The 23,897-nt window shown below is 44.6% G+C and overlaps 1 protein-coding gene across 3 annotated transcripts; it reads left to right on the top strand.

The window, feature by feature from the left end:
* Window positions 1-548: 548 nt before the first annotated feature.
* map3k4 (mitogen-activated protein kinase kinase kinase 4) lies at window positions 549-21,503 on the top strand. 3 transcript variants are annotated; one of them, XM_069690247.1, is made up of 27 exons: window positions 549-744; window positions 7,095-7,285; window positions 7,395-8,821; window positions 10,801-11,061; window positions 11,426-11,578; window positions 11,726-11,883; window positions 12,030-12,146; window positions 12,242-12,341; window positions 12,501-12,584; window positions 12,678-12,944; window positions 13,056-13,205; window positions 13,564-13,725; window positions 14,015-14,148; window positions 14,642-14,720; window positions 14,825-14,903; window positions 15,498-15,591; window positions 15,994-16,116; window positions 17,624-17,724; window positions 17,810-17,890; window positions 18,173-18,364; window positions 18,460-18,530; window positions 18,632-18,748; window positions 18,831-18,990; window positions 19,112-19,234; window positions 19,604-19,710; window positions 20,331-20,510; window positions 21,268-21,503. In XM_069690247.1, exons 1-27 carry the CDS (start codon window positions 713-715, stop codon window positions 21,286-21,288), a joined length of 4,764 nt encoding a protein of 1,587 aa, XP_069546348.1. In that variant the 5' UTR covers window positions 549-712; the 3' UTR covers window positions 21,289-21,503. The 3 variants fall into 3 exon arrangements, with proteins under 3 accessions (XP_069546348.1, XP_069546350.1, XP_069546349.1); XM_069690248.1 differs by lacking the exon at window positions 549-744 and adding an exon at window positions 777-1,026; XM_069690249.1 differs by lacking the exon at window positions 15,994-16,116.
* The last annotated feature ends 2,394 nt before the right edge of the window (window positions 21,504-23,897 follow it).

The following is a 23,897-nucleotide window of genomic DNA, read 5'->3' as shown; positions in this document are numbered from 1 at the left end:
TGTAGACCGGAAGAAAAATGAAGCTATCGATAGTTTGGTGGAGTGAGGCCAAAGTCTGCCAGAAGGCCAGTCCAACGGTGCTACAGGACTCATGATGTACTCTGCTCGATCTCTTCCTGTAGTTCAGTCCGTTGCGGAGGAGAACTCAAAGGTATCCCACCATCACCTCCACTCAAAGAGGGCAAATGGTATTTAAATTATTCCTGGCCCTTTTTTTTTTAAATCCACAGTAATCTGCTTGGTCATGGGCTCATTCAAGAGCAGGTGGTTCAAAGCAGTCCGCAGGTCTCTATTCTCTGACACACTCCAGTCATGAATTATTACCCACTATCACTCAAAGCTTTCATTTACAGTTGGGTTTTCCACAAGATGTGCAACAAGTGATTTCAATCATTTATCATACGAGTCAAATGGTTCGGCACATGATAACTGATTCACTGTGTGACTGTGACCAGAGGGTACTGTGGCTGAGCATGACCTATCCGAGTTGCCGTAGCAATGCAAGGCTGTGGCACTCCTCCTCAATGAACGTTGGAAAGATGGCGACGGCATACGCACAAGCGAGAGTCAACTGTGCCGGCGGATAGAAAGTGCTCTAAAGACACAAAAACCCGCCTCCCGTGCAGAGATTTAGCAGTGCAAAGTGTGTCTGACATCGCTTAGACATGGTGTAGTCCATGCACGGCTAGGAACAAGAAGCCACCGCTTTGCTATGGAGCCTCCGGATCGTAACAAGCCCAGCAGGTATGCGAATTTGTTGAACAGACACTTCACCATCAGGACCTCGCAGTTGCCAAATAGGGAGCTGACCGTGACACTGCACTCGGCTCTACGGGAGCGCTTGCGCATCCCGTAGATTCCGACTTCCTGCCAAATAGTGGCGCGCGTGCAGTTAGTGCATTTGCAACGCCGGAGTTGTAAACTTTTTGGAGCAACATTTTCCGGCGCACTCCGCCGCAGATATTTGCTTCTGAACTGATTCTCGGTTGCCGGAGAGAAAGGCAACAATGCTCGCCAAATGATAAGGTAACATTACGAACATATTAGTAGCCGCTGTGACAGTGCAACATGTAAAAAAAAGAAAAAAAAAAAAAAAGGGGAGCAGCTAGCTAACATCTTCTTCTAGCTGTTATTGTTCAGCCTCAACTTCTCCAGAACAAACTGACGACGCTGAAATCAGACTCGTGTTGCAGTGCAGGGGCTCGTAAAAGCTGGACCTGCAAGTGTGTCGTCGCTTACTTAAGATCGCTAGCCTATGCATTTTTCATCATGAAGCACAAACTAAGAGGGGGCAACGTGTTGCAAATATGTGCAATGAACGCGGTGTGTGTGTTTGTCAGTGTCCAGATGACGAGGTCACGTGTCTGCAGGAGAAGACGTTCAAACACACGATGGACGATGTTGGTCTCATCTGTGCGCTTTCTCGTAATCGACACGGCGCCAGTGTTTTGCCCCCCTGACCGCAGGCTGTCCACACACCATCAGGAATCTGCTGTTGTGTCTTTCCCTCTCTGTCTCTCTCTCTCTCTCTCTGTCTCTCTCTCGTGAAATGTGTTTGTCTGCAGAGCCACTGACTTTGGACTTGTCATCTGCGATAATCCTGGTTTTGAGCAAATAGCCGGTCTCTTTTTGTGTGTGTGTGTGTGTGTGTGTGTGTGTGTGCGTGCGTGTGTAATGACCCGAGGTACCAACCAGTTGTAATTATCTTGCACTCTTGTGGATATACACACACACACACACACACACACACACACACACACACACACACACACTGTTTATGTTATTGCTGGCTGCAGTAATGAACCACTGGTTGTGGTATTGCTGGGATCAGGGAGACATGTGGCACAATTAGTTCACGTGTGTTTTTTTTTGTTTAGTACATGCACCAATTTTTTGGGGGGGGGGCCGAAAGGTAACTCGTGTTCGTCAATAAATTGTTGGTTGTCGTCAGTGCTGCAGCTGATGATTTTTGTTGTTGTTGTTGTTGATTAATTGATCAACTGTTTGTTTTTTATGATGTCAGAGCCAATAGTCTACAAACAAAAAGATATTCAGTTCATAATGGACTAAAGGAACCAGGAAATATTCACATTTAAGAAGCTGAAAGTCATTAATTGTGTCTGTTCATTAAATGTATTCATTACAATTACTCAAATCGATTATCAAAATAGTTGCCGATGATTTGATTAATCGACTAATAGTTGCCGCTCCAGTTAGCCGGGCTATGCAAATCTTGTAAACAATAACAATTACATGGCTGAAGCTGCAGAGTTTGCAGCAATAGGTCGGCCCGCGTCGTGTTCGAAGTGCACAGCTCTGTCACCTTTCAGACGGCAACAGCAGGCCTCACAACATGCAACAATTGGGTTTCTTTTAGTGTCTCTTCGTCAGTGAGTGTGCATTCACTTAAACCACGTGTGCTCAGATGAGTTATGTGCTCGCTCTGCAATTGAAGGCTATCGCTATCTTTGCAAGTACAGAGGTCCTTTGTCAATAATGTCTCATTCTCAAAGTCAGTCTGAAGACATTGTGGCTCACAAAGCATTCCAGAGATTTCAGGATGTGGTGCAGTGTGTGCAGTAGATAGCTGCCTGGAGCCCCGGAGGCGCTCTTTGGTAGAGCTCATTAATGCCTCTATTTGCCGGCAGTGCAGGCTGTGGAGTACAGATGGACTGCCCTCTTCTACTTCCTATCTTTATCCTATCTCGGCCCACAGCTGCTTTACAGAGAGAAAATAAAGCTCTTGCATTCTGTCGCTATCATCTGTCATTTCCGATTAAACAATAGCTTCTTTGTAGCTAGTGAAACTGTGGCAACTGATGCTACTAATACCCCTGCAGGAGTAAGAGCTTGTAATTAAGGAAGAAACAAATAAAAGCTGGTTGAGTACTGGAGAATAACGCGTTTGCCAACTTGATGTGACATTTGTAATTTGCATGGCTGCAGGACAAACTGAGTTACTTGTGACTCTCAAAGTCGCAGCATTTCTGATGCAAGTGGCAAAAAAGAGAAAAACATGTAATTACTCCATTTACCTTTTAACTCATGCTGCATCCCAGGGCCTGCAAACAGGGTCTACATTTAGATCATGTGACTCGTGGTTAATAGCATGAGGTTCCTCCGGTACAGTAAAGTCTGTGTCTTTTCTTAGACTGAGGGTGTTCCCTGTGTTAAGCAGTGTACAAGACCAGACAGTAAGCACAGCAATACTTTATACAGAACTATCTTGCGGATTTGTATGTGTCAAAGTGTCTGTTTGCATATTATAACACCTCTTGCAGGAGCAAACTCCTCCCTTGTGCGTGCACGGCATGCTTTTGCACAGTTGCATGTAGGAGAGGTTGGGAGGTCCACTCCTGGAAATGTTGCTCTGTTCCAGAGAAGGGTGTGGTCAAGTATGTCATGTTCATTGTTTCTGAATTCTGTCAGCCTACGGTGCAAAAACTGTGTGCTGCTTCAGCTCTGCCACTTTGTCAGGGATTGACAGCAAGTCAGAGATCTGTGCTGTTGTATGCATGAGCTACACTTTCATTGAGATTAGAGTACATGTGCATACTTTTTTTTCTTTTTTTTTTTGCTCTCATGGCTGCAGCAGTTAACTATGGACTGAAATTAGTAGCCAGCAGACACATGCTTTTTACAGTGGGGGGTAATCAAAGTCTGCATCTATCCTACGGAGTATCAGTTATGCCAGCATGACCTAATTAGAGAAAAGTGTGCTCTTACAAAACCCGGACCACCTTCTCCTCCTTTTCCTCCCTCTAAAAAAAGTCCCCTTTAGTTTGGGCATTGTGAGCAAGTGTGCTCACTAACCAGCTGTGTGGTATTCAGCTGTGGGCCTCCCGGGCCACGTGTCACAACTATACAATAGAGTGCCCCTTGCTGGTACAATAGCGTGGATGGTTGGTGTCAAAGGTCAGGCCCCCCTGACTCTGGCAGCCCTTGGTATCACTGCTTCAGTCGCTATAGAGAAAAGACTCTCGATTTTATGCTGTTTATTATTCACTCAGTGTTTCTGCCTGGGGGCTCTGGCATTCCACCGGCCTTTATTGGAGCCCCAATGAGCCATCAGATGAGCCATTGAGAGCAGCCAGACACCATCTGCAGTGATAATTCACCAGTGGCAGCACGGCAGGGACAGCTTGAGGACCATAGCAGGCTATGGTTAACTGCAGGACGCACGGGCCTGTTACTTTCCCCGTCTGCAAGTAGGTTTAGGAATTCAGAGGAAGACTTTGGACGGCTTTTACTGCAACAGCACAATCTGTGCTCAAAGTGTCTCATGGCAACCTAACAAACACCCGGCAGAGATGGCGTCATTGGTTCCGCTTTCATTCCTGGGTGATTTAGTCATGCTCATCTGTGTAGAGAAGTGTCTTTTTAAAACTTGGTCTCGTTCCCTCTCGCATATATGTACTATTTCTGTCCTCACACACCCCTGCACCCTCTGGAATGTCCACTAATGTACACACAGTCTGATCATACCCGAGCCTTTTGTGTCAGAACAGGTTTTTTGAAGAATATTATTGCAGCATTATAAGCAGTTACTCTATCTGCTTTCTTAATGCAGTTTCCTGATACCTGTCTCAATTATTGCGTTGCAAAATGACAGTGATTTGTCTCTCGGGCTGCTTAATGCCTTATTGTAACACGCATGTTTGCTTACTGCGTGTTCTTGTGCCTGCATACTGAAAAGATCCCTGTTATGTCCTGCTCCTGCAGAACAAGCCCCTTCACAGTTTTCTCGTACAATTCACTCATAATGGGACCAGTGTACTTTCAGGCCAGAGTTAGTCTGTCAGTTCAAGACTGTTGTAGTTCAGTTGGGTGCGCTGTTGTCATTACTCGTTCAGTCATGGATTGATCTGATTAATTGTAGACGTACAACAAAATCTGAAGGATTAAAGTGAAGACACTAATTTCCAACATGGTCCATAAATCTTGAAAAAAAAAAAAAAAAAAAGCAACAACAAACAAACCATAAAACGGTGCAGTGGTGCAGTGGTTAGCATTGTCGCCTCACAGCAAAAAGGTTCCGGGTTTGAATCCGGTCCTGGGCCTTTGTGCGGAGTTTGCATGTTCTCCCCGTGCTTGCGTGGGTTCTCTCCAGGTGCTCCGGCTTCCTCCCAACAGCCAAAAAAACATGCACCTCAGGTTAATTGGTGGTTCTAGAAATTGCCCTTAGGTGTGAATGAGAGTGTGAATGGTCTTTGTTTCCGTCAGTCTCTCTGTGGCCCTGGGAGGGAGGCTGTGGCTCAGACTGGATTGCACACCAATCGGAAGGTTGGTGGTTCAATCCCCAGCTCCTCCTGCCCACATGCCTAAGCGTCCTTGAGCAAGATACTGAACCCTAAATTGCTCCCGATGGTGTGCCATTGGTATGTTGTAAGTCGCTTTGGATAAAAGCGTCAGCTAAATGTAATGTAATGTAAAACAACATTTAACTGTATACCTAAACCCTAAAATCCATAAAGCACCACCACTACAAATTAAATAACGAGGATAAAAACAATGTCCATATTTAAAGCTCCCAAGTATCAAGAATAATTAGATAACTGACGTAAAAATATAACCCAATATTTCATCATAGATCTGTGATGCCCTTTTTGTTGTTGACATCTGGATCTGTGATGGTTGGTTGTTGCACTACATAGACACTGTGTGATAAAAGGAGCTTCGTGCAACATTAGTAACTCGAGACACAAACAGACAAGTGTCCTGCTGTCATAGTTTTTGCTGAGTCTTTACCATTGTAGTCTGTGAAAGAGCATTGAGGGCAGTATGTTCCTTTTTTTTGAGGTCTTGATTGCACCTCAGACTTCCACATGTAGGATTTGCAGCAGGTGTTGGACTGCCTTGTGTGTGTGTGTGTGTGTGTGTGTGTGTGTGTGTGTGTGTGTGTGTGTGTGTGTGTGTGTGTGTGTGTGTGTGTGTGTGTGTGTGTGTGTGTGTGTGTGTGTGTGTGTGTGTGTGTGTGTGGGGCAGATGGGCAATAGAAACCTGCAATTTCTCTCTGTCTCCTTGAAAAGCTTAAGCAAGTGATTTGCAGATCCCCCCCCCCCCCAACACGGACACTCCCCCGGTGAATGTGATATCACCCTGCCCCCTTTTCAACTCCGCCGACACAGATGCTAACAGGCACGTGTCGGGGAATGCATTTCAGTTTGATGATCAATGGAGGGACACATGGTGACCAGCATATATATCACACATTGTCCTTCCGCTCCTCTTCTTTCTCTATTGTTTTTTTGTCGGTGGGGTGAGACCCTTGAACCTTTTGCTCTAATCCTATTAAAAAACCCTCAGAGAGGCATTAGGGAACAAAGCTCTGACATTGTAATCTGGAAAGGCTTGCCACTTGCACTTTGGTTGTTTTTTTTTTCTCCCCTTCTTTTTCCCAGAAGGAAGTGTTTCAAGTGGTTGCAGTGTTCCCTTTATGCAGAACGTGAAGCAGCTCACTGCTGTGGCTGTTCAGTATCTGTACTCATGTCAGAGTGTTGTTAAGCAACCGTGATGTCCCCATCAAGATTTACCCTAATCTCCTGAAAGTAGTCAACTGTTATGGATTACAGTTGTGTTTGCAATGCAGTCTGACAACTTGCACACTCTTGAGTGAGTCTCAGTGCTCCTTGAAATCCTACTTGTATGGTTGATGACTAAGCAGACAGTTAATGAGGGTTACTTTTGCTGTTATGTTTACCTCGACCAAGAGAAGGTGCTCACACCTTATTATCCCGCATCTGGACGGCTGTGGTCATGCACAGAGCATTTAGGAGGCAGCCGGTCAGGCTCCAAAGGACACACAACTCGTCAGTCTGCTGTTGGTCGCAGCAGACACTCAGCTGCAGTTCAGCAACAGTTCAGCAACCTGTTCGCCATCGCATTAGAGGAGATTTGGTGCACGCTCTGTTATGGGTGCAAACAACCCAGCTCTGTTTGACCTCGTACACACATTTCTTAGATTCTGGTTTGTGATCTGACAAAGCATTGACTTGCTTGAAGCATGTCTTCCAGGTCACCCTGCTTTTTGTAATCATGTCAATGTCGCTCATGTTTGTCTTGTCTCTTTTCCCCTAAACTTACAATGTTGACAGGCAGACCAAGCCAGAGGAAGATGCATCCCAGCAGAACTCGGAGGTGGATGAATCCTCGGATTCTCCCAGCGAGGAAGTGGAAGCTCTGTATGGCACGTCACCTCCTTTTACCGCCAGACAGATGAAACGCATGTCTGGCAAACATCAACGGAACAGCCAGGCGAGGAGTGCCGGTCGGTCTCCAAACAAGGGTGAGTTAATACAGCTATCCGACAGAGAAATACATGGAAATGATTTTGTACATGCAGTTTTATGAGCACTGAACTGACTGGGAGTTTGTCTTCACTATTTTCATTCCAGTGGACCTCAGCCCATCTGTCCTGAAAGAGAGTCCCAAGCCAGCGGAGACCCCTGAGGAGCACAGCTACAAGCAGGGCAAGAAGATTCGGGCCACTCTGCGCTCCACTGAGAGAGATCACAAGAAGACGTTTGAAGGCTCCTTCATGCTGGACCCGCTCTCGAAGTCGAGCCATTTCGGGGCCCTCAACATGGATCCCAGGAAGCATTACTTGAGCTTGGGCTGCAGCAGCTGCAAACTCCCTGTGTCTATGCCCCATATTGCCCGGACACATCGGCAGACCTCCAGGACAGATTGTCCCGCTGACCGCCTCAAGTTCTTTGAGACTCTGCGGCTGCTGCTCAAGCTCACGTCTATGTCCTCCAAGAGGAAGGAGAAGGAGCAGAGAGGCCTGGAGAACATGCCCTTTATGGGCCACAACAACGAGGTCATCTGGTTGGAGCTGCAGGCATGGCATGCACGACGTTCCACCAATGACCAGGACCTTTTTCTTTTCACTGCCCGCCAAGCTATTCCTGACATCATCAATGAGGTGCAGCACTTTAAGGTCAACTATGACAGCCTGAGAGGGGCTCAGTGTTCAGAGTCTCACCTAATCCAAGGGGATTATCAGAGTCTGGCAGATCTAGTCTGTGGAGAGGAGAGGGATCGTGCCGTAGCGGAGACCAACCACTGTGGAGTAGATCCCTGGGGCTTCAGCGCTTGCCCCTCATCAGCGCTGAACGCAGCAGAGCCTCTGGGCTCCGGCGCTGACTGCAGGGAACACCTTCAACGCCAGCGGCTCGCATTCGAGCAGGTCAAGCGGGTCATGGAACTGTTGGAGTCTGTGGAAGCTTTGTACCCCTCTTTGCAGGCCTTACAGAAGGACTACGAAAAGTACGCAGCACGAGACTTTCAGGGCAGGGTGCAGGCACTCTGTCTGTGGCTCAACATCACCCAGGACCTCAACCAGAAGCTGCGCGTTATGGCCACTGTGTTGGGCCTCCGTGATCTATCCCGTATCGGGTGGCCAGTCTTTGAGATCCCGTCACCTCGCTGCTCCCGTGGAAATGAAGAAGAAGAGAATGAGGACGATGAGGAGAATGACTCGACTGCCACTTTTACAGCTGAAAGTGACGGAGAGGAGAAGGATGCTGAGGAGGAAGGCGAAGTGGGACGTGTAGCAGAGGGAGAGCTGTCTCCCACCCTGACTCCTAAATTTGCCCGATTGTTGTCAGAAGACGAGTTTCTCCCAACTGCAGCTTTGGGAAGTGCAGAAGGGATGGCGGGCGGAGGAGTGTTCTGCCCCACAGCCATCTACAGACCATTTGTGGATAAAGCCCTGAAACAGATGGGACTGCGTAAACTGATCCTCAGACTGCACAAACTGATGGACCGCTCTCTGCAGAGGTCCAGGGCGGCGCTGCTCCGACACACTCCTGCTCTGGAGGTGAGGCTATCATTTCTCCAACTGCCCACTCAATGATTACTGATTTATGATAAATAATCTTTCATCAAATAGAGCTTATTACAGAAAAGTCAGGGAAGGATTGTTCAGGATACATGTACATAAATCTGAGGTGTCCTGTGGGCATGAAACCATGTAGTAGTACATACGCTGGCTACTTCTTCTCAGGAGTTTCGTGCTGATGCACGCACACACGCACGCACGCACGCACGCACACACACACACACACACACACACGTGCACACACAAATATAAGATACCAATAACCAGCTCTGACTATTAAACTGATAAACATATACAGCACAAATACATGAGAAATGTGGAGCTGTAAAGAAAAACAATAATGAAATCCAATTCACAGTCAAATCAAAATGCAGCTTTTTGAATATGCAGAACTGACCAATTAGTTGATTGGCAAAAAAGTAATTTCCATAATCTTTCTCTTTTGAACTGATAAGAAAAAACAGGCAGTTGAAAGAAAAAAGTCTGTTGGGCTGTGGGACATTGTAACAGCCATTTTTCACTATTTTGTCAAATGTTATTGACGAAGCGATCACGGATAAATCAATAATGGAAATACTTATTGGTTGAAACACTGAATGAAAGCTGCGATCCAAAGTTCAGTTGTGTATAAAGTTGTATTTCTGTTATAGATGACTACAGTTGGGTTTTCTCATTTCCTCGTAAACAGTAAAACAAGATGATCAACTGCATGTTTTGGAAAGCTGATTTAACCTTCAGCTTCATTAAAGCAGTGATGCAGCCTGAATCATGCTGCTGCGATTAATAAAACAAACTAAATGCAGTATTCTTTGCTGAATTCACAACGAAAGGGAACAATAGAAAATGAGGTGAAGGGACATTTAAAGGAGAGTTTGTGTTTTATATAGTCACTCAATTTCCAAATCAGAATTCAGTTCAATAATTAAAGGATTTCCATTTTTATTTACGACGCTAGTAATTTGTGTAGTAAAATTAATTAAAAACATATATGCCCTTTTCCTGGTACAACAGTTGCACTGCACTGTACTGCGGTTGAATAGCAGTCATGTGTGCTGCTGTAAAGGGCGAAAGCAATCAAATAGCTAATTGTATTGTTTTGCTGAGCAAATATTAGTAATTTAATTAGGCTCTCGAGGAAACATCATTTGGAGGAGTTCTCACTGACGGGAGCTCAGGAAGTCTGAGCCCGGGCTGTAAACAACAGATGATGTTCACACATGGATGTAGCTGCTGAAAGCGGAAAAAAAAGAGGAAATGACTGTGATTGAGTTTATTTAGATAATCAACTCATCTGGGTAACAACAAAGGATGTGAACAGGTCTTGAATTTGCTGATTTGTTTAACCTGATCATGATAGTCAGAGGCTGCGATGTCGGGAATAAAGAGGAGACATGTTGTAGCTGTACAGCGCTGCGCTGCTAAATTTAGTAATCATCTGCTGAAGGGGATGCATTTTTACGGAGGATGTCTGTCTGAGATTGGAGAGCCATGATGGCTTCTGCAGTGAAAACTGTTTGAATTATAATTATTAGATGGCAAAAAAAAAAGTTTATTATGAAGTCAAGTGTTGACTCTGTTAATGACAGAATATTTTAACACCAATTAGCAAGAGAGTTTTCACGATCATTAAATTTTAGTTGACGATTGTCACACAAATAATACTTCAACAATACACGTACACCTTATGAAGAAGAGACATTTATTTCTCGTGGAAATACAGTTGGTCAAATACTAGAAGTTAAAGTGCTGCGAGACAAAACAAGTCAAACTTCAGTCAGTAAAAGACGACACGGAAATATTGATGGACATATAACTCCAGCTGTTTGTGGACAGATGAATGGAAGCGCTTATTCAAAATGACTACGGTCAACCAATTGTGTAATACTTGTGACGGGTCTAAATAGCAGTGGTGCTTTATACTACATGCTGTTCACTCACTGGACGTCTTCCACCTGCAGTTTGCAGACTTCCCAGATCCCATGCTGTACAGTGATTACCTGCCAGAGCTGGCGCGCCACGTCTCCTGCAGCGGTCCGACTGATCCGGAGCTCGGAGCCGACCAGGTGTCATGGGAGGATTTACTGGACATGGATCTCCCATCGTTCCGGCCAGCTTTCCTCGTGCTCTGCAGAGTCCTCCTCAACGTCATTCACGAATGCCTTAAACTACGACTTGAACAGAGGCCCGCTGGAGAGCCTTCGCTGCTCAGTATCAAACAGGCAAGCAGCTGATGAAACACTTCCAGGGCTCAATTTAAGAGTTCTTTACACACCAGTCGCGCTGATTGGCTGGAAGAGTTTTACACCAAACATACCCGAGTTGTATTGCATGATTTTTTTTTTTCCTCAAAAAGAAAAGACACCAGGCGAGCAGAAAACATTTCGTAGAACCAGTGGCTTAAACATTTAGTCTGTATGTGCTCTGTGGCTGCAAGAAATTCACACGTTTATTCTCCCAGTCTTGTAGAAAGTTTGTCACTTCCTCGGTGTAGATTATCGACTAAATGTTTAAGTGTAGTTCATTTTGACTTAAAGACGGGGATACGTGGTCGGTGTGTTCTCACGTGTTGTCTGTGGTCTGCAGTTGGTGCGTGAGTGCAAAGAGGTCCTTAAAGGTGGTCTCCTGATGAAGCAGTATTATCAGTTCATGCTGCGTGGTGTGGTGACCGATGCTCAGGGCTTGCAGACAAATGCCAATATCGATGAGTTTGAAGAAGACCTTCACAAGATGCTGGTGGTAAGACTGTTTGTCTTTTCCCTCCTCTGTTTAAATAGCCAGATTAACCCCGAGTGTGTCGTCGTTGTGATTTTTATTCATTGATGAACTGTAAGTTGCGCATAAAACATCCCGTGGTTATCTCACATCTGCTGCTGTTTTTCGAAGGTTTACTTTGACTACATGCACAGTTGGATCCAGATGTTGCAGCAGCTGCCCCAGGCCTCTCACAGTTTAAAGAACCTGTTAGAGGAGGAGTGGCACTTCACCAAGGTCATCACTCCTTACATCCGTGGAGGGGAGGCCCAGTCTGGGAAGCTCTTCTGGTGCGTGAACCTACCGTCCAACTGAAATGTGCATGATGCCTACTTGCAAGCCAAACTGACTTTAAAAACCTGAATAATAATTCACTTTGATGCGAGTTAAGACGTGATTATAAGTATGAGACTGAGCAGTGTTCTGCTCTTTGCAGTGACATCGCTGGGATGCTGCTCAAATCCACTGGAGAGTTTCTCGATGCCGGTCTGCAAAAGAGTGGGAATGAATTCTGGGAGAGCGCAGATGACAGCACCGCCTCAGATGAGATCAGGTTATTTACTTGGTTATTTTTCAACATTGGAGTTGGTGTTTGTCCCAGCCGAGGTGTTTTGAACGTGATGGGTTTTTTTTCTTTCTTTTTCTCAGGCGGTCGGTTATCGAGACCAGCCGGTCACTTAAAGAGCTCTTCCACGAGGCCAGGGAGCGAGCGTCCAAGGCTCTGGGCTTTGCCAAAATGCTTCGCAAGGTGAGAAACAGCACAAGAATTTTCACTTCCTTGAAACAAAAATCCACAGCAGCACCGGCTTTGCATTTTTTTTTTTTTTAAAGTCTGACCCTGTTTTCTCGTCTCATGAAAGAACTGGGACTGTGTGTTCTGACACTTTGTTTGCTTCCCTCTCTGCAGGACTTAGAAGTTGCTGCAGATTTCAGTATCACTAACGGGGTGACTTGTCTCCTGGAGGCACTGAAAAAAAGAAACTATGTCAAGGTGTGTGTTTTTTTTTTTCCTGTTAATTTCTGATCTTTCCTTTCTGTCCTCAGGTTGTTTACGTAACTGTTTCACCTTCTGTTTTTTGCCCAGGTTCAGATTCCAGGCTTAGAAGAGCTCCAAGTTTTTGTCCCCTGTGGCTTGAAGGAGCAGCGGCCTCTCATCCTGCAGCTTCTTAATGCAGCTGCCGGCAAAGACTGCTCCAAAGAGCCCGATGAAATTGCTGAGGACGAGGCCTACCTGCTCATGAGCAAACGCAGAACAGACCCCACCACTGATTCTGACTGGGCTCAGTGGGACGGAGAGCTCCTCAAACTGGTCCCTCAGATGGAAACTGTTGACACTTTAAGGGCCATGAAGGTACGGGAGTTAAAAACTTTTTTTTTTTTTTTTTTTTTTTTTTTTAATTCAGTGCGTGTGAGTGGGTTGTCCGTTGTTTACAAGCCTCCCACTAATCCAATGTGCTCTCAGGTGGACAACATGCTCTTGATAGTGATGCAGTCAGCTCACCTGGTGGCGCAGCGAAAGGCCTTTCAGCAGTCCATGGAGGATGTGCTCACTCTTAGCCGCGAGCAAACATCGAGTCAGCCTCTCATCGCGAGCGCTCTGGAGCAGCTCAAGGTACTTACATATCCACATGGTACGATTTTGAAGCTATTATAACGCTGGTGTGTTCTGTGTTGCTGAAGACAGGTGCGTGTCAGTGTCCTACTTTCATATCTGTTTTTGCGGCAACCGTGACCCTGCATTTTTGCTCCATTAACATCACATGAAAATAGATAGCTACTTAGAGAGCGCTACTTTCAGGCCAGACTGTTGACGTGTTAAAGGGGAAGTCCCTAACCTTTCATAGCTGTTACATTCAAAGCCACAATACCAGATAAAAAGTGCTTTCTTGATTTTTTAAAATTTAATTTAATTTTTTATATATTTTTTTTATGCTGATTGCTTTTAATTGTTTCCCTCTTCCCCACTGCAGGACGAGGCTCTACAGCTATGCATTAAGATTGACACTGCCATCGACCGAGTGGAGTACATGTTCACCACAGAGTTTGAGGCAGAGGTCGAGGAGTCCGAGTCAGCCACTCTACATCAGTACTACAGGGAGGCAATGATACAGGGCTACAATTTTGCCTTTGAGGTAAAAGCCTGCAGCGATTAAGAAGTGTGACACATCGTGTACTTTTACAAGAGCCCACGCTTTCGATGCTGCACATCTACTCTGTTTTCCTCCGTCATAGCTCGTGACATCAAAGTCACATGTCCACTTCTCCTACTTTTTTCCCAATGGGGACTTTGTAATATTGGTGTAATTAATGGATTATTCTACAGAAGGATAATAAAGCTGCTTATGTCGTAAATTCATCATGAAGTTATCAGATGAGGGGAAGTTGAGGCTCCTGTTTGCTTTTTGTTTTTTTTATCCACAGTACCACAAGGAGGTGGTGCGGCTGATGTCCGGGGAGTTCAGGCAGAGGATCGGGGAACGCTACATAGCTTTTGCGCGCAAATGGATGACCTATGTCCTGACCAAATGTGAGAGTGGCAGAGGCACCAAGCCCAGGTAAGACCTCGCCTTCTATCAGCTGACGTGGTGTTACTCAGGCAGCTTTTCATTGTTTGAGTCTGTCGCTCAGGGATGCTATTTGTAGCTTCGCTGGAAAAAAAAAAGTTGAAGCCGGGCATTAACCTCTAAAAACCAGTTGGACAATGTTGATATTTAACTTCTGTGTAAAGATTATTACTTTCATTAAAATGTATTCATTTACGTCTTTGTCGAGAGCTTTACCTTTCAGCCATAACAATGTCAACATTGTACTCTGTGAATAGAGTACGTCTGAGAAAAACGTTGACCTTCCCAACACACACACACACACACACACACACACACACACACACACACACACACACACACACACACACACACACACACACACACACACACACACACACACACACACACACCCTGTTAGCTTGCTAAATTTTTAGCCTCTTATAGAGAAAATAGAGAAAAGTTTTAGGACACACTGATTGACCGCCATACTTCACTCCTACAGGTGGGCGACTCAGGGTTTTGACTTTCTTCAGGCCATCGAACCTGCCTTCATATCAGCGTTACCAGAGGATGACTTCCTGGTAAAGGGGCCTGTTTTGTCATTGTTATCTACAAATTGCACCATAAGCATGCTTGTCATATGGTCTATTTTTGCCCGTCTGAAAATGTGCATGTATTTCTGCAGAACTTGCAAGCCTTGATGAATGAATGTATCGGCCACGTGATTGGAAAACCTCATAGCCCGGTGACTGGCATGTACATCGGTAAGATCCGCCTCTGTGACACGCGCTAATGATGGCTTCCATATAAGAAGTTTTCAGGTTATATTCTGTGGGAGGTTTATAATCAGGGTGTTATGGCGATGAGGGGAAGAGCTGTTACACAGGAATGACAGCAGTGCAATTACAGTTCAGTTCCTGTTGAACAGCAATAATGTTAGTTTCAGTTATCTCCTCTGAGCAAATGTGAACTGTGTGCTACTGTGACTGCAAAGTAAGCTGTTGCAAATTTATTGCATTTCAAGCGTAATTATTTTATGACGATAAGGCTTCACCAAACCAGATGTGGTCAGATTATTTGGTAGATGCAAAGGTTTGTGCAAACAAATGTAGGCAACCAACTGGTGCTGGAACAGGGGTGCACAGAGCAACACAGCACAGTGATTGTTGTAGTCCACAATAACCTGACCACCGGATTTATATGATTAGAAAACATAAGGAGTTTGATCAATAGACCAGAATCAATGTTGATTGGAATGATGATTTCCAATAGCCACAACTTCCCCTCAGTCAACCTGTTCTAGCTTTCCTTTTGTTAGTGACTTGACTAACTGCAGCATTGGGCGCGTTTCTTTTCAGCTCAAAGGAATAGTCCTCGTCCTGTGAAGGTCCCCCGTTGCCATAGTGACCCACCAAACCCCAATTTGTTCATCCCTAATACTGAAGGTTTCAGGTAGGTGACTGCAGGTTTTGACAGTAATCTGTGTGTCTGTGTGTCTACTGTGTTTTAAAGTGAAAACTCTGTCCCGCATGGCTTTGCTGTTTTTTACCTTCTGGTGTTTTTGCTCTTCTGATGTTTTTGCTCTGTAGTTGTTAAGCTTCCGTTTGTGTGTGTGTGTGTGTGTGTGTGTGTGTGTGTGTGTGTGTGTGTGTGTGTGTGTGCGTGTGTCAGCAGGCTTTTGGGGGGGAAGAAAAGAAAAGTTCTTTAAGTTTGTGGTGTCCTGAGTGAATGTGTGCGTCTGTTCCTCAACCAGCCACCCAGTCATACACATGCACATACTTGTATCTTCACATCCCATTGAAGCCACCTCACCTCCCAAGGCAGCGCTCCTCAGTTTGTTTTTTCACCACACAGCTCTCGAAGTCTCCCCTGCGATCTCCGGAACCAGCTGTTCCCCAACGGCCCTCGCCCCGTCCCTCAGGGCCCGGGGGAACAGAGCCACACCAAAGCACCCGGCAGCACCCCCAATGACGTCAGGTAGCCTTGCCCCTCCCCCCCAAAAAAACAAAAAAACCCTACACAAAAACAAGTCACAGATTCTTCTTTTATAAGGCTTCTGGAAATAAGAGAAGGAAATGCTTCATGTTAGGATTTAAAATCTGAGGGCACTTTTTTGTGAATCAGACGGGATTCACTAAATGCTTTGCAGCAGTAACCACAAGCTTGGAGACAAATCTGTGATGTTGAGCCAATGTACAACTTTACCAGTGAATTTCAAGCATTCCTGCTTTTAGCCTTCTGACTGCATCTGAACAAACACTATGAATTTGGACTTTATTTCAGATATTGAATTAATTAGCATTCTTTGTAAATTGAGATGTACAGGCTCTTTATTGGCTATATCACTGAGTTTGATCTACTTTCAATGCTTTGAAGTTTTTAAAGAAATTTCACTTTAGTTAAAAAGTTTTGATCTCTTGGATGTTTTTATGTAATTAAATTGAATAATGAGAAATTTTTCCTTGTCCCTTTAATATAATTTTACTGGAGGATTTGAATCTTTAATTCATAGATGCAGCTTTTACAGCATGGCTGTTTACATATGATTATTCTCATCTTCAGATCTGCTGGAAGATCTAAGAAACATCTAAATAATAATTTGCATGGCGCTGATGAAGGCTGCAAAAAGCTCGACTAAGAAACATCTAGGAATAAGTCAACTCGAATGTTATTTCATTTCTGCCTTAAAACTTTAAACGTAGATTTCACAAGTCCTGCAAAATGTCACCAAACCAGAAAGAAATGCCTCACACGAGTATTGTTACTGGTAAAAGGAAGAGACTGTGGTTGTTGTGCATGGTGTGAAGATGAACATCAGTGAAAGAGTGGGCTATAATCTTCTGCTTTTTAGTGCTATTTACATCAGACTTGCTTTGATACTCGCGATTCACTTCCGTTTGGTTTTCTAGCCTATTGTGCGGTATCGAAATCAGAACATGCGCTCGACAGGTCCAACCTTAACGTGTGAATGACTCTGATGCACGCTGAACTGTTAATGGGTTTTAAAGGTCACATTGCTAATTAACCAAATTTTTGTTTCTCTTGATTTTGTTGTTTTATTATTTATCTTGAATGCCTAATGCTGCCTTTTCAATGTAGAATTGTGCATTATTTAATTGGTTGGATTAATTACATCCTGTATATAAGTAAGTTTTATTCACGTGAACAAGTCCGGGAACATTTTTTCCGAAAGCATTTCAAGTTGAAGATGCTTTCTGTTTCACTACAAGTTTAGCCAGTTGCATATGATTATGATGCTTTTCGAAAACAGGGCCCTGCACTGTTTAATTTTTTACAATTAATTTACTATAAAGAAACCACTCAGTGCATGAAATTTTATCAAGAGCATACTGTCATAAAAGCACAAGAAATAAAGTGCTTTGTAGGAAGAAGAGATTGCACTTTGTGTTGCTCTTTAATTCAGCCAGTCAGTCGCCTTTGATTGAATCACAGTGTTGCATCAGTTTCCTCCGTGTCTCTGCAGGGGATCCAGTTTCCATGAGAATGACCGTCTGTCGTCAGTTGCAGCAGAGCTGAATTTCAAATCTCTGAGCCGCCACTCCAGCCCCACAGAGGACCGAGAAGGTGGGCACAGTCATTGATCGGCAGGGTTTGAGCTACAGTGCGTAGAAAACTTCTTTGACTGAAGTTTCTTTTCTGATGTCTCCAGAACCTTCATATCCGAAGGGAGACCCCAACAGCGCCGCACGCCGGAGCTGGGAGCTCCGCACCTTCATCAGTCAGTCCAAGGGTGAGATTGTTGAGCAGTGACGACTGATGCTACGTTCAAATGGAACTCGAAACACTGTTGCTTGGCAACGGCAACGTGGGCGGTGTCTAGAAGCCAAAGAGGCTAACAATTTAGCAAGCTAACCGGGGGGGGGGGTGTTGTGAATACCACAAGTGGTTCATATGCTCTTTTCTTGTGTACACGGTAAATACAACCCCATTGAAACGCAGCTTGAATCACAGATTATGAACGTTTGACTGACTTTAAAAACAAACCTTTTTCTCCCCCCATCTCCCGCCTCAGACACCGCAGCGCGGCAAAGCCCCATGGAGGCCGTCCGTCGGTCCATTCGCAAGTTCGAGGAGAAGCGGTACGCTGTGATGAAGCAGCGCAACATCATCGGCCAAGTGTGTCACACACCCAAGTCCTACGACAACGTCATGCACGTCGGGCTCAGGAAGGTGACCTTCAAGTGGCAGAGGGGCAACAAGATAGGTACGTCTGCGGTGGGAGTGCTGTGGTTCACGGCGTGGTTTATTTGTCACACACACACACAGACAGTGATGTTATCTATGCGTGTATGATAACAGGTGAGGGCCAGTACGGGAAGGTGTACACCTGCATCAATGTCGACACTGGAGAACTAATGGCGATGAAGGAGGTGTGTAGTCAGCAAACTCAATTCAAAGGTTTTCAAAGGACTAAAGAGCCGCAGGTCGTAACGCATCTTCTTTTCATTTACGTTTTTTTTTTTTTATTTAGATCCGATTCCAGCCAAATGATCACAAAACGATCAAGGAGACTGCAGATGAGCTGAAAATATTTGAAGGCATTAAACACCCGAACCTGGTGCGATACTTTGGAGTCGAGCTCCATCGGGTAAGAAGCCTCCACTTCAGCGTCGGCTCAGGTTTCACACACTGAAGCAGTTTAGTGTAAATGTTCTTGTGCTCACCCGCAGGAGGAGATGTACATTTTCATGGAGTACTGCGATGAGGGCACTCTGGAGGAGGTGTCCCGACTCGGGTTGCAGGAACACGTCATCAGGCTTTACAGTAAACAGATCACGACAGCCATCAATGTCCTGCACGAACACGGCATCGTCCACCGCGATATCAAGGGTCAGTCGCACGCTCTCGCTTTCTCTTTTTTTTTTTTTCTACACATCAGAAGTGCAGAAAATTCAGATTGAACGTAGGAACTGTTCACCCGTCATTTTACTGTCTCTGGTTTTTGTATCAGGAGCCAACATCTTTCTGACATCATCGGGCCTGATTAAACTGGGTGACTTTGGCTGCTCAGTCAAGCTGAGAAACAACACTCACACCATGCCGGGCGAGGTGAACAGCACACTGGGAACAGCAGGTGAGACACTACGTCTTGTGTCTGGGTTTCACGCAACCACCGGGGGGGGGAATTGACATTTTTCCCTTTTCCCAGTGTTTCTCCCCCCACATACTGCAATTCGTGCACGTTCTTTTTGCGTGGTCATGGCGACGAATATGTGACGCATTAACGTAGCTAATATGAATCTTCATTTTCTCTTCCGGTGTATTGGATCCGGTCTTTTGCATATTTCATGCTTCATACAATATATCATCGTGTCGTTGGTCACATGGCGGTGTGTACACACTTGCTGTGTTTTCTGCATACGTGCTGCATTATATAATCTTATTATTGATAATAATGAATTCAAAAAATAATAATTTGTGACTGCTGTTTGATATTTTCTAGCCTACATGGCACCTGAAGTCATCACCAGAGCAAAGGGGGAAGGTCACGGACGAGCAGCGGACATTTGGAGTCTGGGCTGCGTCCTGATCGAGATGGTGACCGGAAAGGTAACGAGGGATCGAAAAGGTCTTCCATTTCAGAGTATTCTATACATCAACGGCAGCTGTTTGGCCTCCGTCATAGATATTTAAAGGTTTAAAAAGACAATGTTTTGATGGTTATTTTTACTTGTGTGTAAAGCTGTTGATTTTTACTTGTGGAAAGAAGATAACAGTTTTTTGTTGTTTTTTTTCCGTTTTTTTTTTAGCTTGGTTATTACTGCCAACAAGAGAGACACTTTAGATCAGCTGTGACTCCCACCTGCAGTTTTTATGTTTGTGCATTTCAATAAAAACTAATTTATGTTACATTCGCTAGTTTAGAGGTCTTTTTTGCTCAAATCAAACGTTTTGGCTGCGAGACGCAGCTTCATTTGTTTTCTACAGTCTCCACATTTTGGCTACAAGTTGCTGTTGTGGTTTGGTGGTCATGGTTACCGGTGGTGTTTAAATATCTGCCTGAACGTCACTGTAATTTGTAGTTAAGCTCGTCATGTGAAGGTTTTTTTGCCTGCATGCCTTAACGCCTTAGGTTTATTTCCTCCTTTCTTAACCACTTCAGGAAATTCACTTCACCAAAAGATAAACTGCAATGAAATGACTCGCGTTCTTTTCATCTGAACCCGCAGAGGCCCTGGCATGAGTACGAGCACAACTTTCAGATCATGTACAAAGTGGGAATGGGCCACAAGCCCCCCATCCCCGAGAAGCTGAGCACAGAGGGCAAGGACTTCCTCGGTCACTGTCTGGAGAGCGAACCCAAGCGGCGCTGGACAGCGAGCGTGCTGCTGGATCACCCCTTTGTCAAGGTGAGACACTGCCATGTCATGCATTTCAAAGTAGTCCGGGTTTCTTTTACGATGGTGGATCAATAAGTTTGGAGGCTGCTGCTGCTGCTGCTGCTGCTCCGTGCGAACAATGCAGAGCACCACGACGTGCGCCAAGCAAAGAGAAGCCGTAACCTTCGCAAGTAAGTAAGTGCTCCCGAGTTTCACCGCTTGATCAGCCTCAACACCTCTGAGTTACATGTGCGGTAGCGTGGCAGCGGTCCGAGTGCGTCTGCAGTTTCATACGCAGCTGGAACTTGAGCAGAGAGCGCACATCAAAGTCTGTGACAAATTATGGTGGAAGAGAAAGCAGTAGCAAGGAGCCAAATCCGGTTAGTAGGGGTGGGGAGGAAAGACAACCCTGTTTTGGACAGTGACGTTCTGCTGCTTGGAAATGCGAAGGTGACTCAGAGAACACCGCCCCGGGCTCATTGCTTCATTGCTGCTGAAGTATTTTAAGGTTCCCCGTTTCTGGTTTCCAGAGTTTGTAACACTTTTCTCCCGAAGGTTACAGCCTCTCTGTACACGACGCGGTGCTGCGCTCTATTTGCGCATAACACGAGCAGTCTCTGAACTTATTGATCCGCTCTCGCAGTACGTGATCAAAACATGTCTCGATTCAACCGTCATGGCTCGTCTGCACATTTTTCAAAGTTTTGCATTGAAGACTTCCCGAGATTTTCCAACAAGTTCCCTTCACAGCTGCTCTCTCTCTCTCTCTCTCTCTCGTCTGTTTCAGGTCTGCACAGATGAAGAGTGAACGAAACCTCCTCTGTGGCTTTAAAGTTTACAAATGAAGGCACTACTGTACATGCTGTTGGCAAAAGACAAACAAAATAACTGTGGACTCAAAGAAGACGGAGTTACGGCTGAAGGCACATGGAGTTAAACTGAGGAACTAAAACAAATCATTTCAGAGGGCAACTGGATCTATGGAGTGTACAGTTGTTGTGTCTTTATGTATCCATGGACTGGGGGGGGGGGTTGTACATACTGTAATAATAGGATTGGATTAAATTCATGTATAAACAATATTGTAAAGTAAAAGTAACTATTGACACATTTGTTTGTTCACACTGGTGAAGAGACTTCTGAAAAGGCATTGAGGAATACTTTTTTGTTGTTGTTGTTTTTAAGAAAAGGGGGGCGGGGACAAAATCTATGGCACTTTTAAGCTGTTTACCCGGAGGGGGCAGTTGAGTCGAAGAGGGAGGAATCTTATTTCAGTCGGCCTTTTGGGGCTGAAAGAGGTGTGGCAAGCCTGGTTTACCTCTGTGACCTGAAAACCATCCAAATATTCAAGTTGATTAATCACTTGTCTTTTAGCAAGCGCAACGGGCACGAAGAAGGATTTATTTTAATGTATTTTTCTTTGCCTTTGCTGAGGAGAAAATGTCAAGTTGGAGCTATGTACAAGTCTACTGGTCCCCAGTGAAGAACTGTTCATGTGACCGGAGCGAAGCCAACGAAGAGGAGAAACGGGGCCTTGCTCTCCCTCCCTGCTGCTGAACACGAAACACACACGCACACGCACACGCACACACACACACACACACACACACACACACACACACACACACACACACACACACACACACACACACACACACACACACACACACACACACACACACACACAACTTCTGGTCCTCTGCTGCTCTGACAGTGTTTGCTCTGTACAAAACATATTAATAAACCAATCGTTTTTGTTTTTTTTAAGGACTTGTCTCATCTGTCATCATTTAAAATTGTATTTATTAGTTTAATATTGCAGAATATTATGTTGTCTCGCTGTTAATCTGAATCAGAGGCAGCCAGTTTGGACCGAACCTTATTTGTTTTGACCCACCGCAGTATTTGACAAGCTCGTGCTTATTCTCCATATTTTTAAGTGCTTCAGAATCCTATTTGCAGTAACCAAAAACAAAATGTTGTGCAGCTACTAATGAGTTTAACGGCGATGTACAGCAGACTGCTGTTAAATTACATTGGCCTATTGGTTATCTACAAGAATTGATGGTATTCCGTCTCTCCTACTCGTGCTTATGTGCTGTTAGTGTGTCCTACATCACTGACTTTGAGCTGCCAGTCGAGATGAGAGATCGAGACAGTGACACGCTGACAAGAGAACATTTAGAAAAAATTGGCAAATTTTTTGCCAATTATTAATTGATTTATTTTAGATTTTCACTATTTCAATATTCACTTTCTGTTAAATATTACACCGTCTAATGAAATTTTATTTCAAATAACACAAACATTTAGTTTTGGCCCGCGGCCTTCCGTCCAGATTAGTTTTTGGCCCCTCTGATCGAAATGTTCCAAAGTAAATTTGACATTTTGAGCTTCTGAAGCACAGTGTTAAACAGAAAGTGTTGAGACACTGGTGGTTACTATTTGACTCGTAGATTATTAGCTGTGCAAAGAAACATCTCCGAGTCAACAACTCAATACTCAAAAACACTGTAATACTTTTAATTTCAGATGGCATGGATATTTTATTAGTTAGGGCCCGAGCACCGAAGATGCGAAAGCCCTATTGTTATTCAAGGTTATTATTTTTCTCGTTCCTTATTCTTCATACATATGAATTGCCTTTTTGGAGGCTTTATCATATTCAAAAACTCATGAAAGTTGGTACACGCATCCCTCCCAGGGAGAAATTTCGTATTCTGGTGAAGTCGCGAGTGGGCGTGACCAAATGGCTCGCTAGCGCCCCCTAAAGAGATGCCCCGGCGGCTACATGCACGAAAGTAGGACTTTTTTGTCACATTTCGGGCGACATGCTATATAGTATGTTGTCCAAAATATTAAATAAAAGTCATACTATAGAATGTCCGAAAAAGGATAGAAATATGCAAACATGAATTAAGTCCAATCCTATTATTACAGTATGTACAGCCCCTCCCCTTTATTTTTCATTTTTTTTATAGCATGTCTAAAATGTGACAAAAAAGTAAAATTGTCACTTTGTCCCCTTCAGCCAATGGGCTTCATCCGCGATGTCCCGCCCCCTCCAATCGCAGTGCGCCGTTTGTTAACCGTGCCCACCGACCAAGCCCTCTGCTACGCCCCCCTCATCCGAAGCGGGACAATTCGGAGATTTCCTCGCCGAAAACAGTAAGTTTGATGTTTCATTCATTCATTTTTAATGCAATATGTGTGAAAAATATGAGTAAAAAGCACGTTTTTGGACTCACAGCGACACTTATTTATTATGTAGAGTATAAAACAGTCTCTTATAAATGTGTAATTGAACAATCAAACAAATGCATCTGTTCCTTTTCTGTCCAGTAACACGTGTCGTTGTCCAAGCTACTGTGCGATTGCTTTATCTCTTATGTGATGGAATATTCTTTAATTTATGAC

Source organism: Brachyistius frenatus, unplaced genomic scaffold, assembly GCF_029030835.1.
Source record: "Brachyistius frenatus isolate BFR_SWC_R1_liver_20210118 unplaced genomic scaffold, ASM2903083v1 Contig_8, whole genome shotgun sequence".
Taxonomy (NCBI): domain Eukaryota; kingdom Metazoa; phylum Chordata; class Actinopteri; family Embiotocidae; genus Brachyistius; species Brachyistius frenatus.
Note: the sequence above shows the minus strand (reverse complement) of the source record. Positions and strands in the feature narration are given on the sequence as shown.

Bases quoted from the DNA above. Each gene is read 5' to 3' on its own strand.
- map3k4 (XM_069690247.1), top strand. From the start codon at position 713: ATGGAGCCTCCGGATCGTAACAAGCCCAGCAG. The intron at 11,579-11,725 runs GTAAGACTGTTT...TGTTTTTCGAAG, and splicing joins ACCTTCACAAGATGCTGGTG to GTTTACTTTGACTACATGCA. The intron at 14,721-14,824 runs GTAAAGGGGCCT...GTATTTCTGCAG, and splicing joins TACCAGAGGATGACTTCCTG to AACTTGCAAGCCTTGATGAA.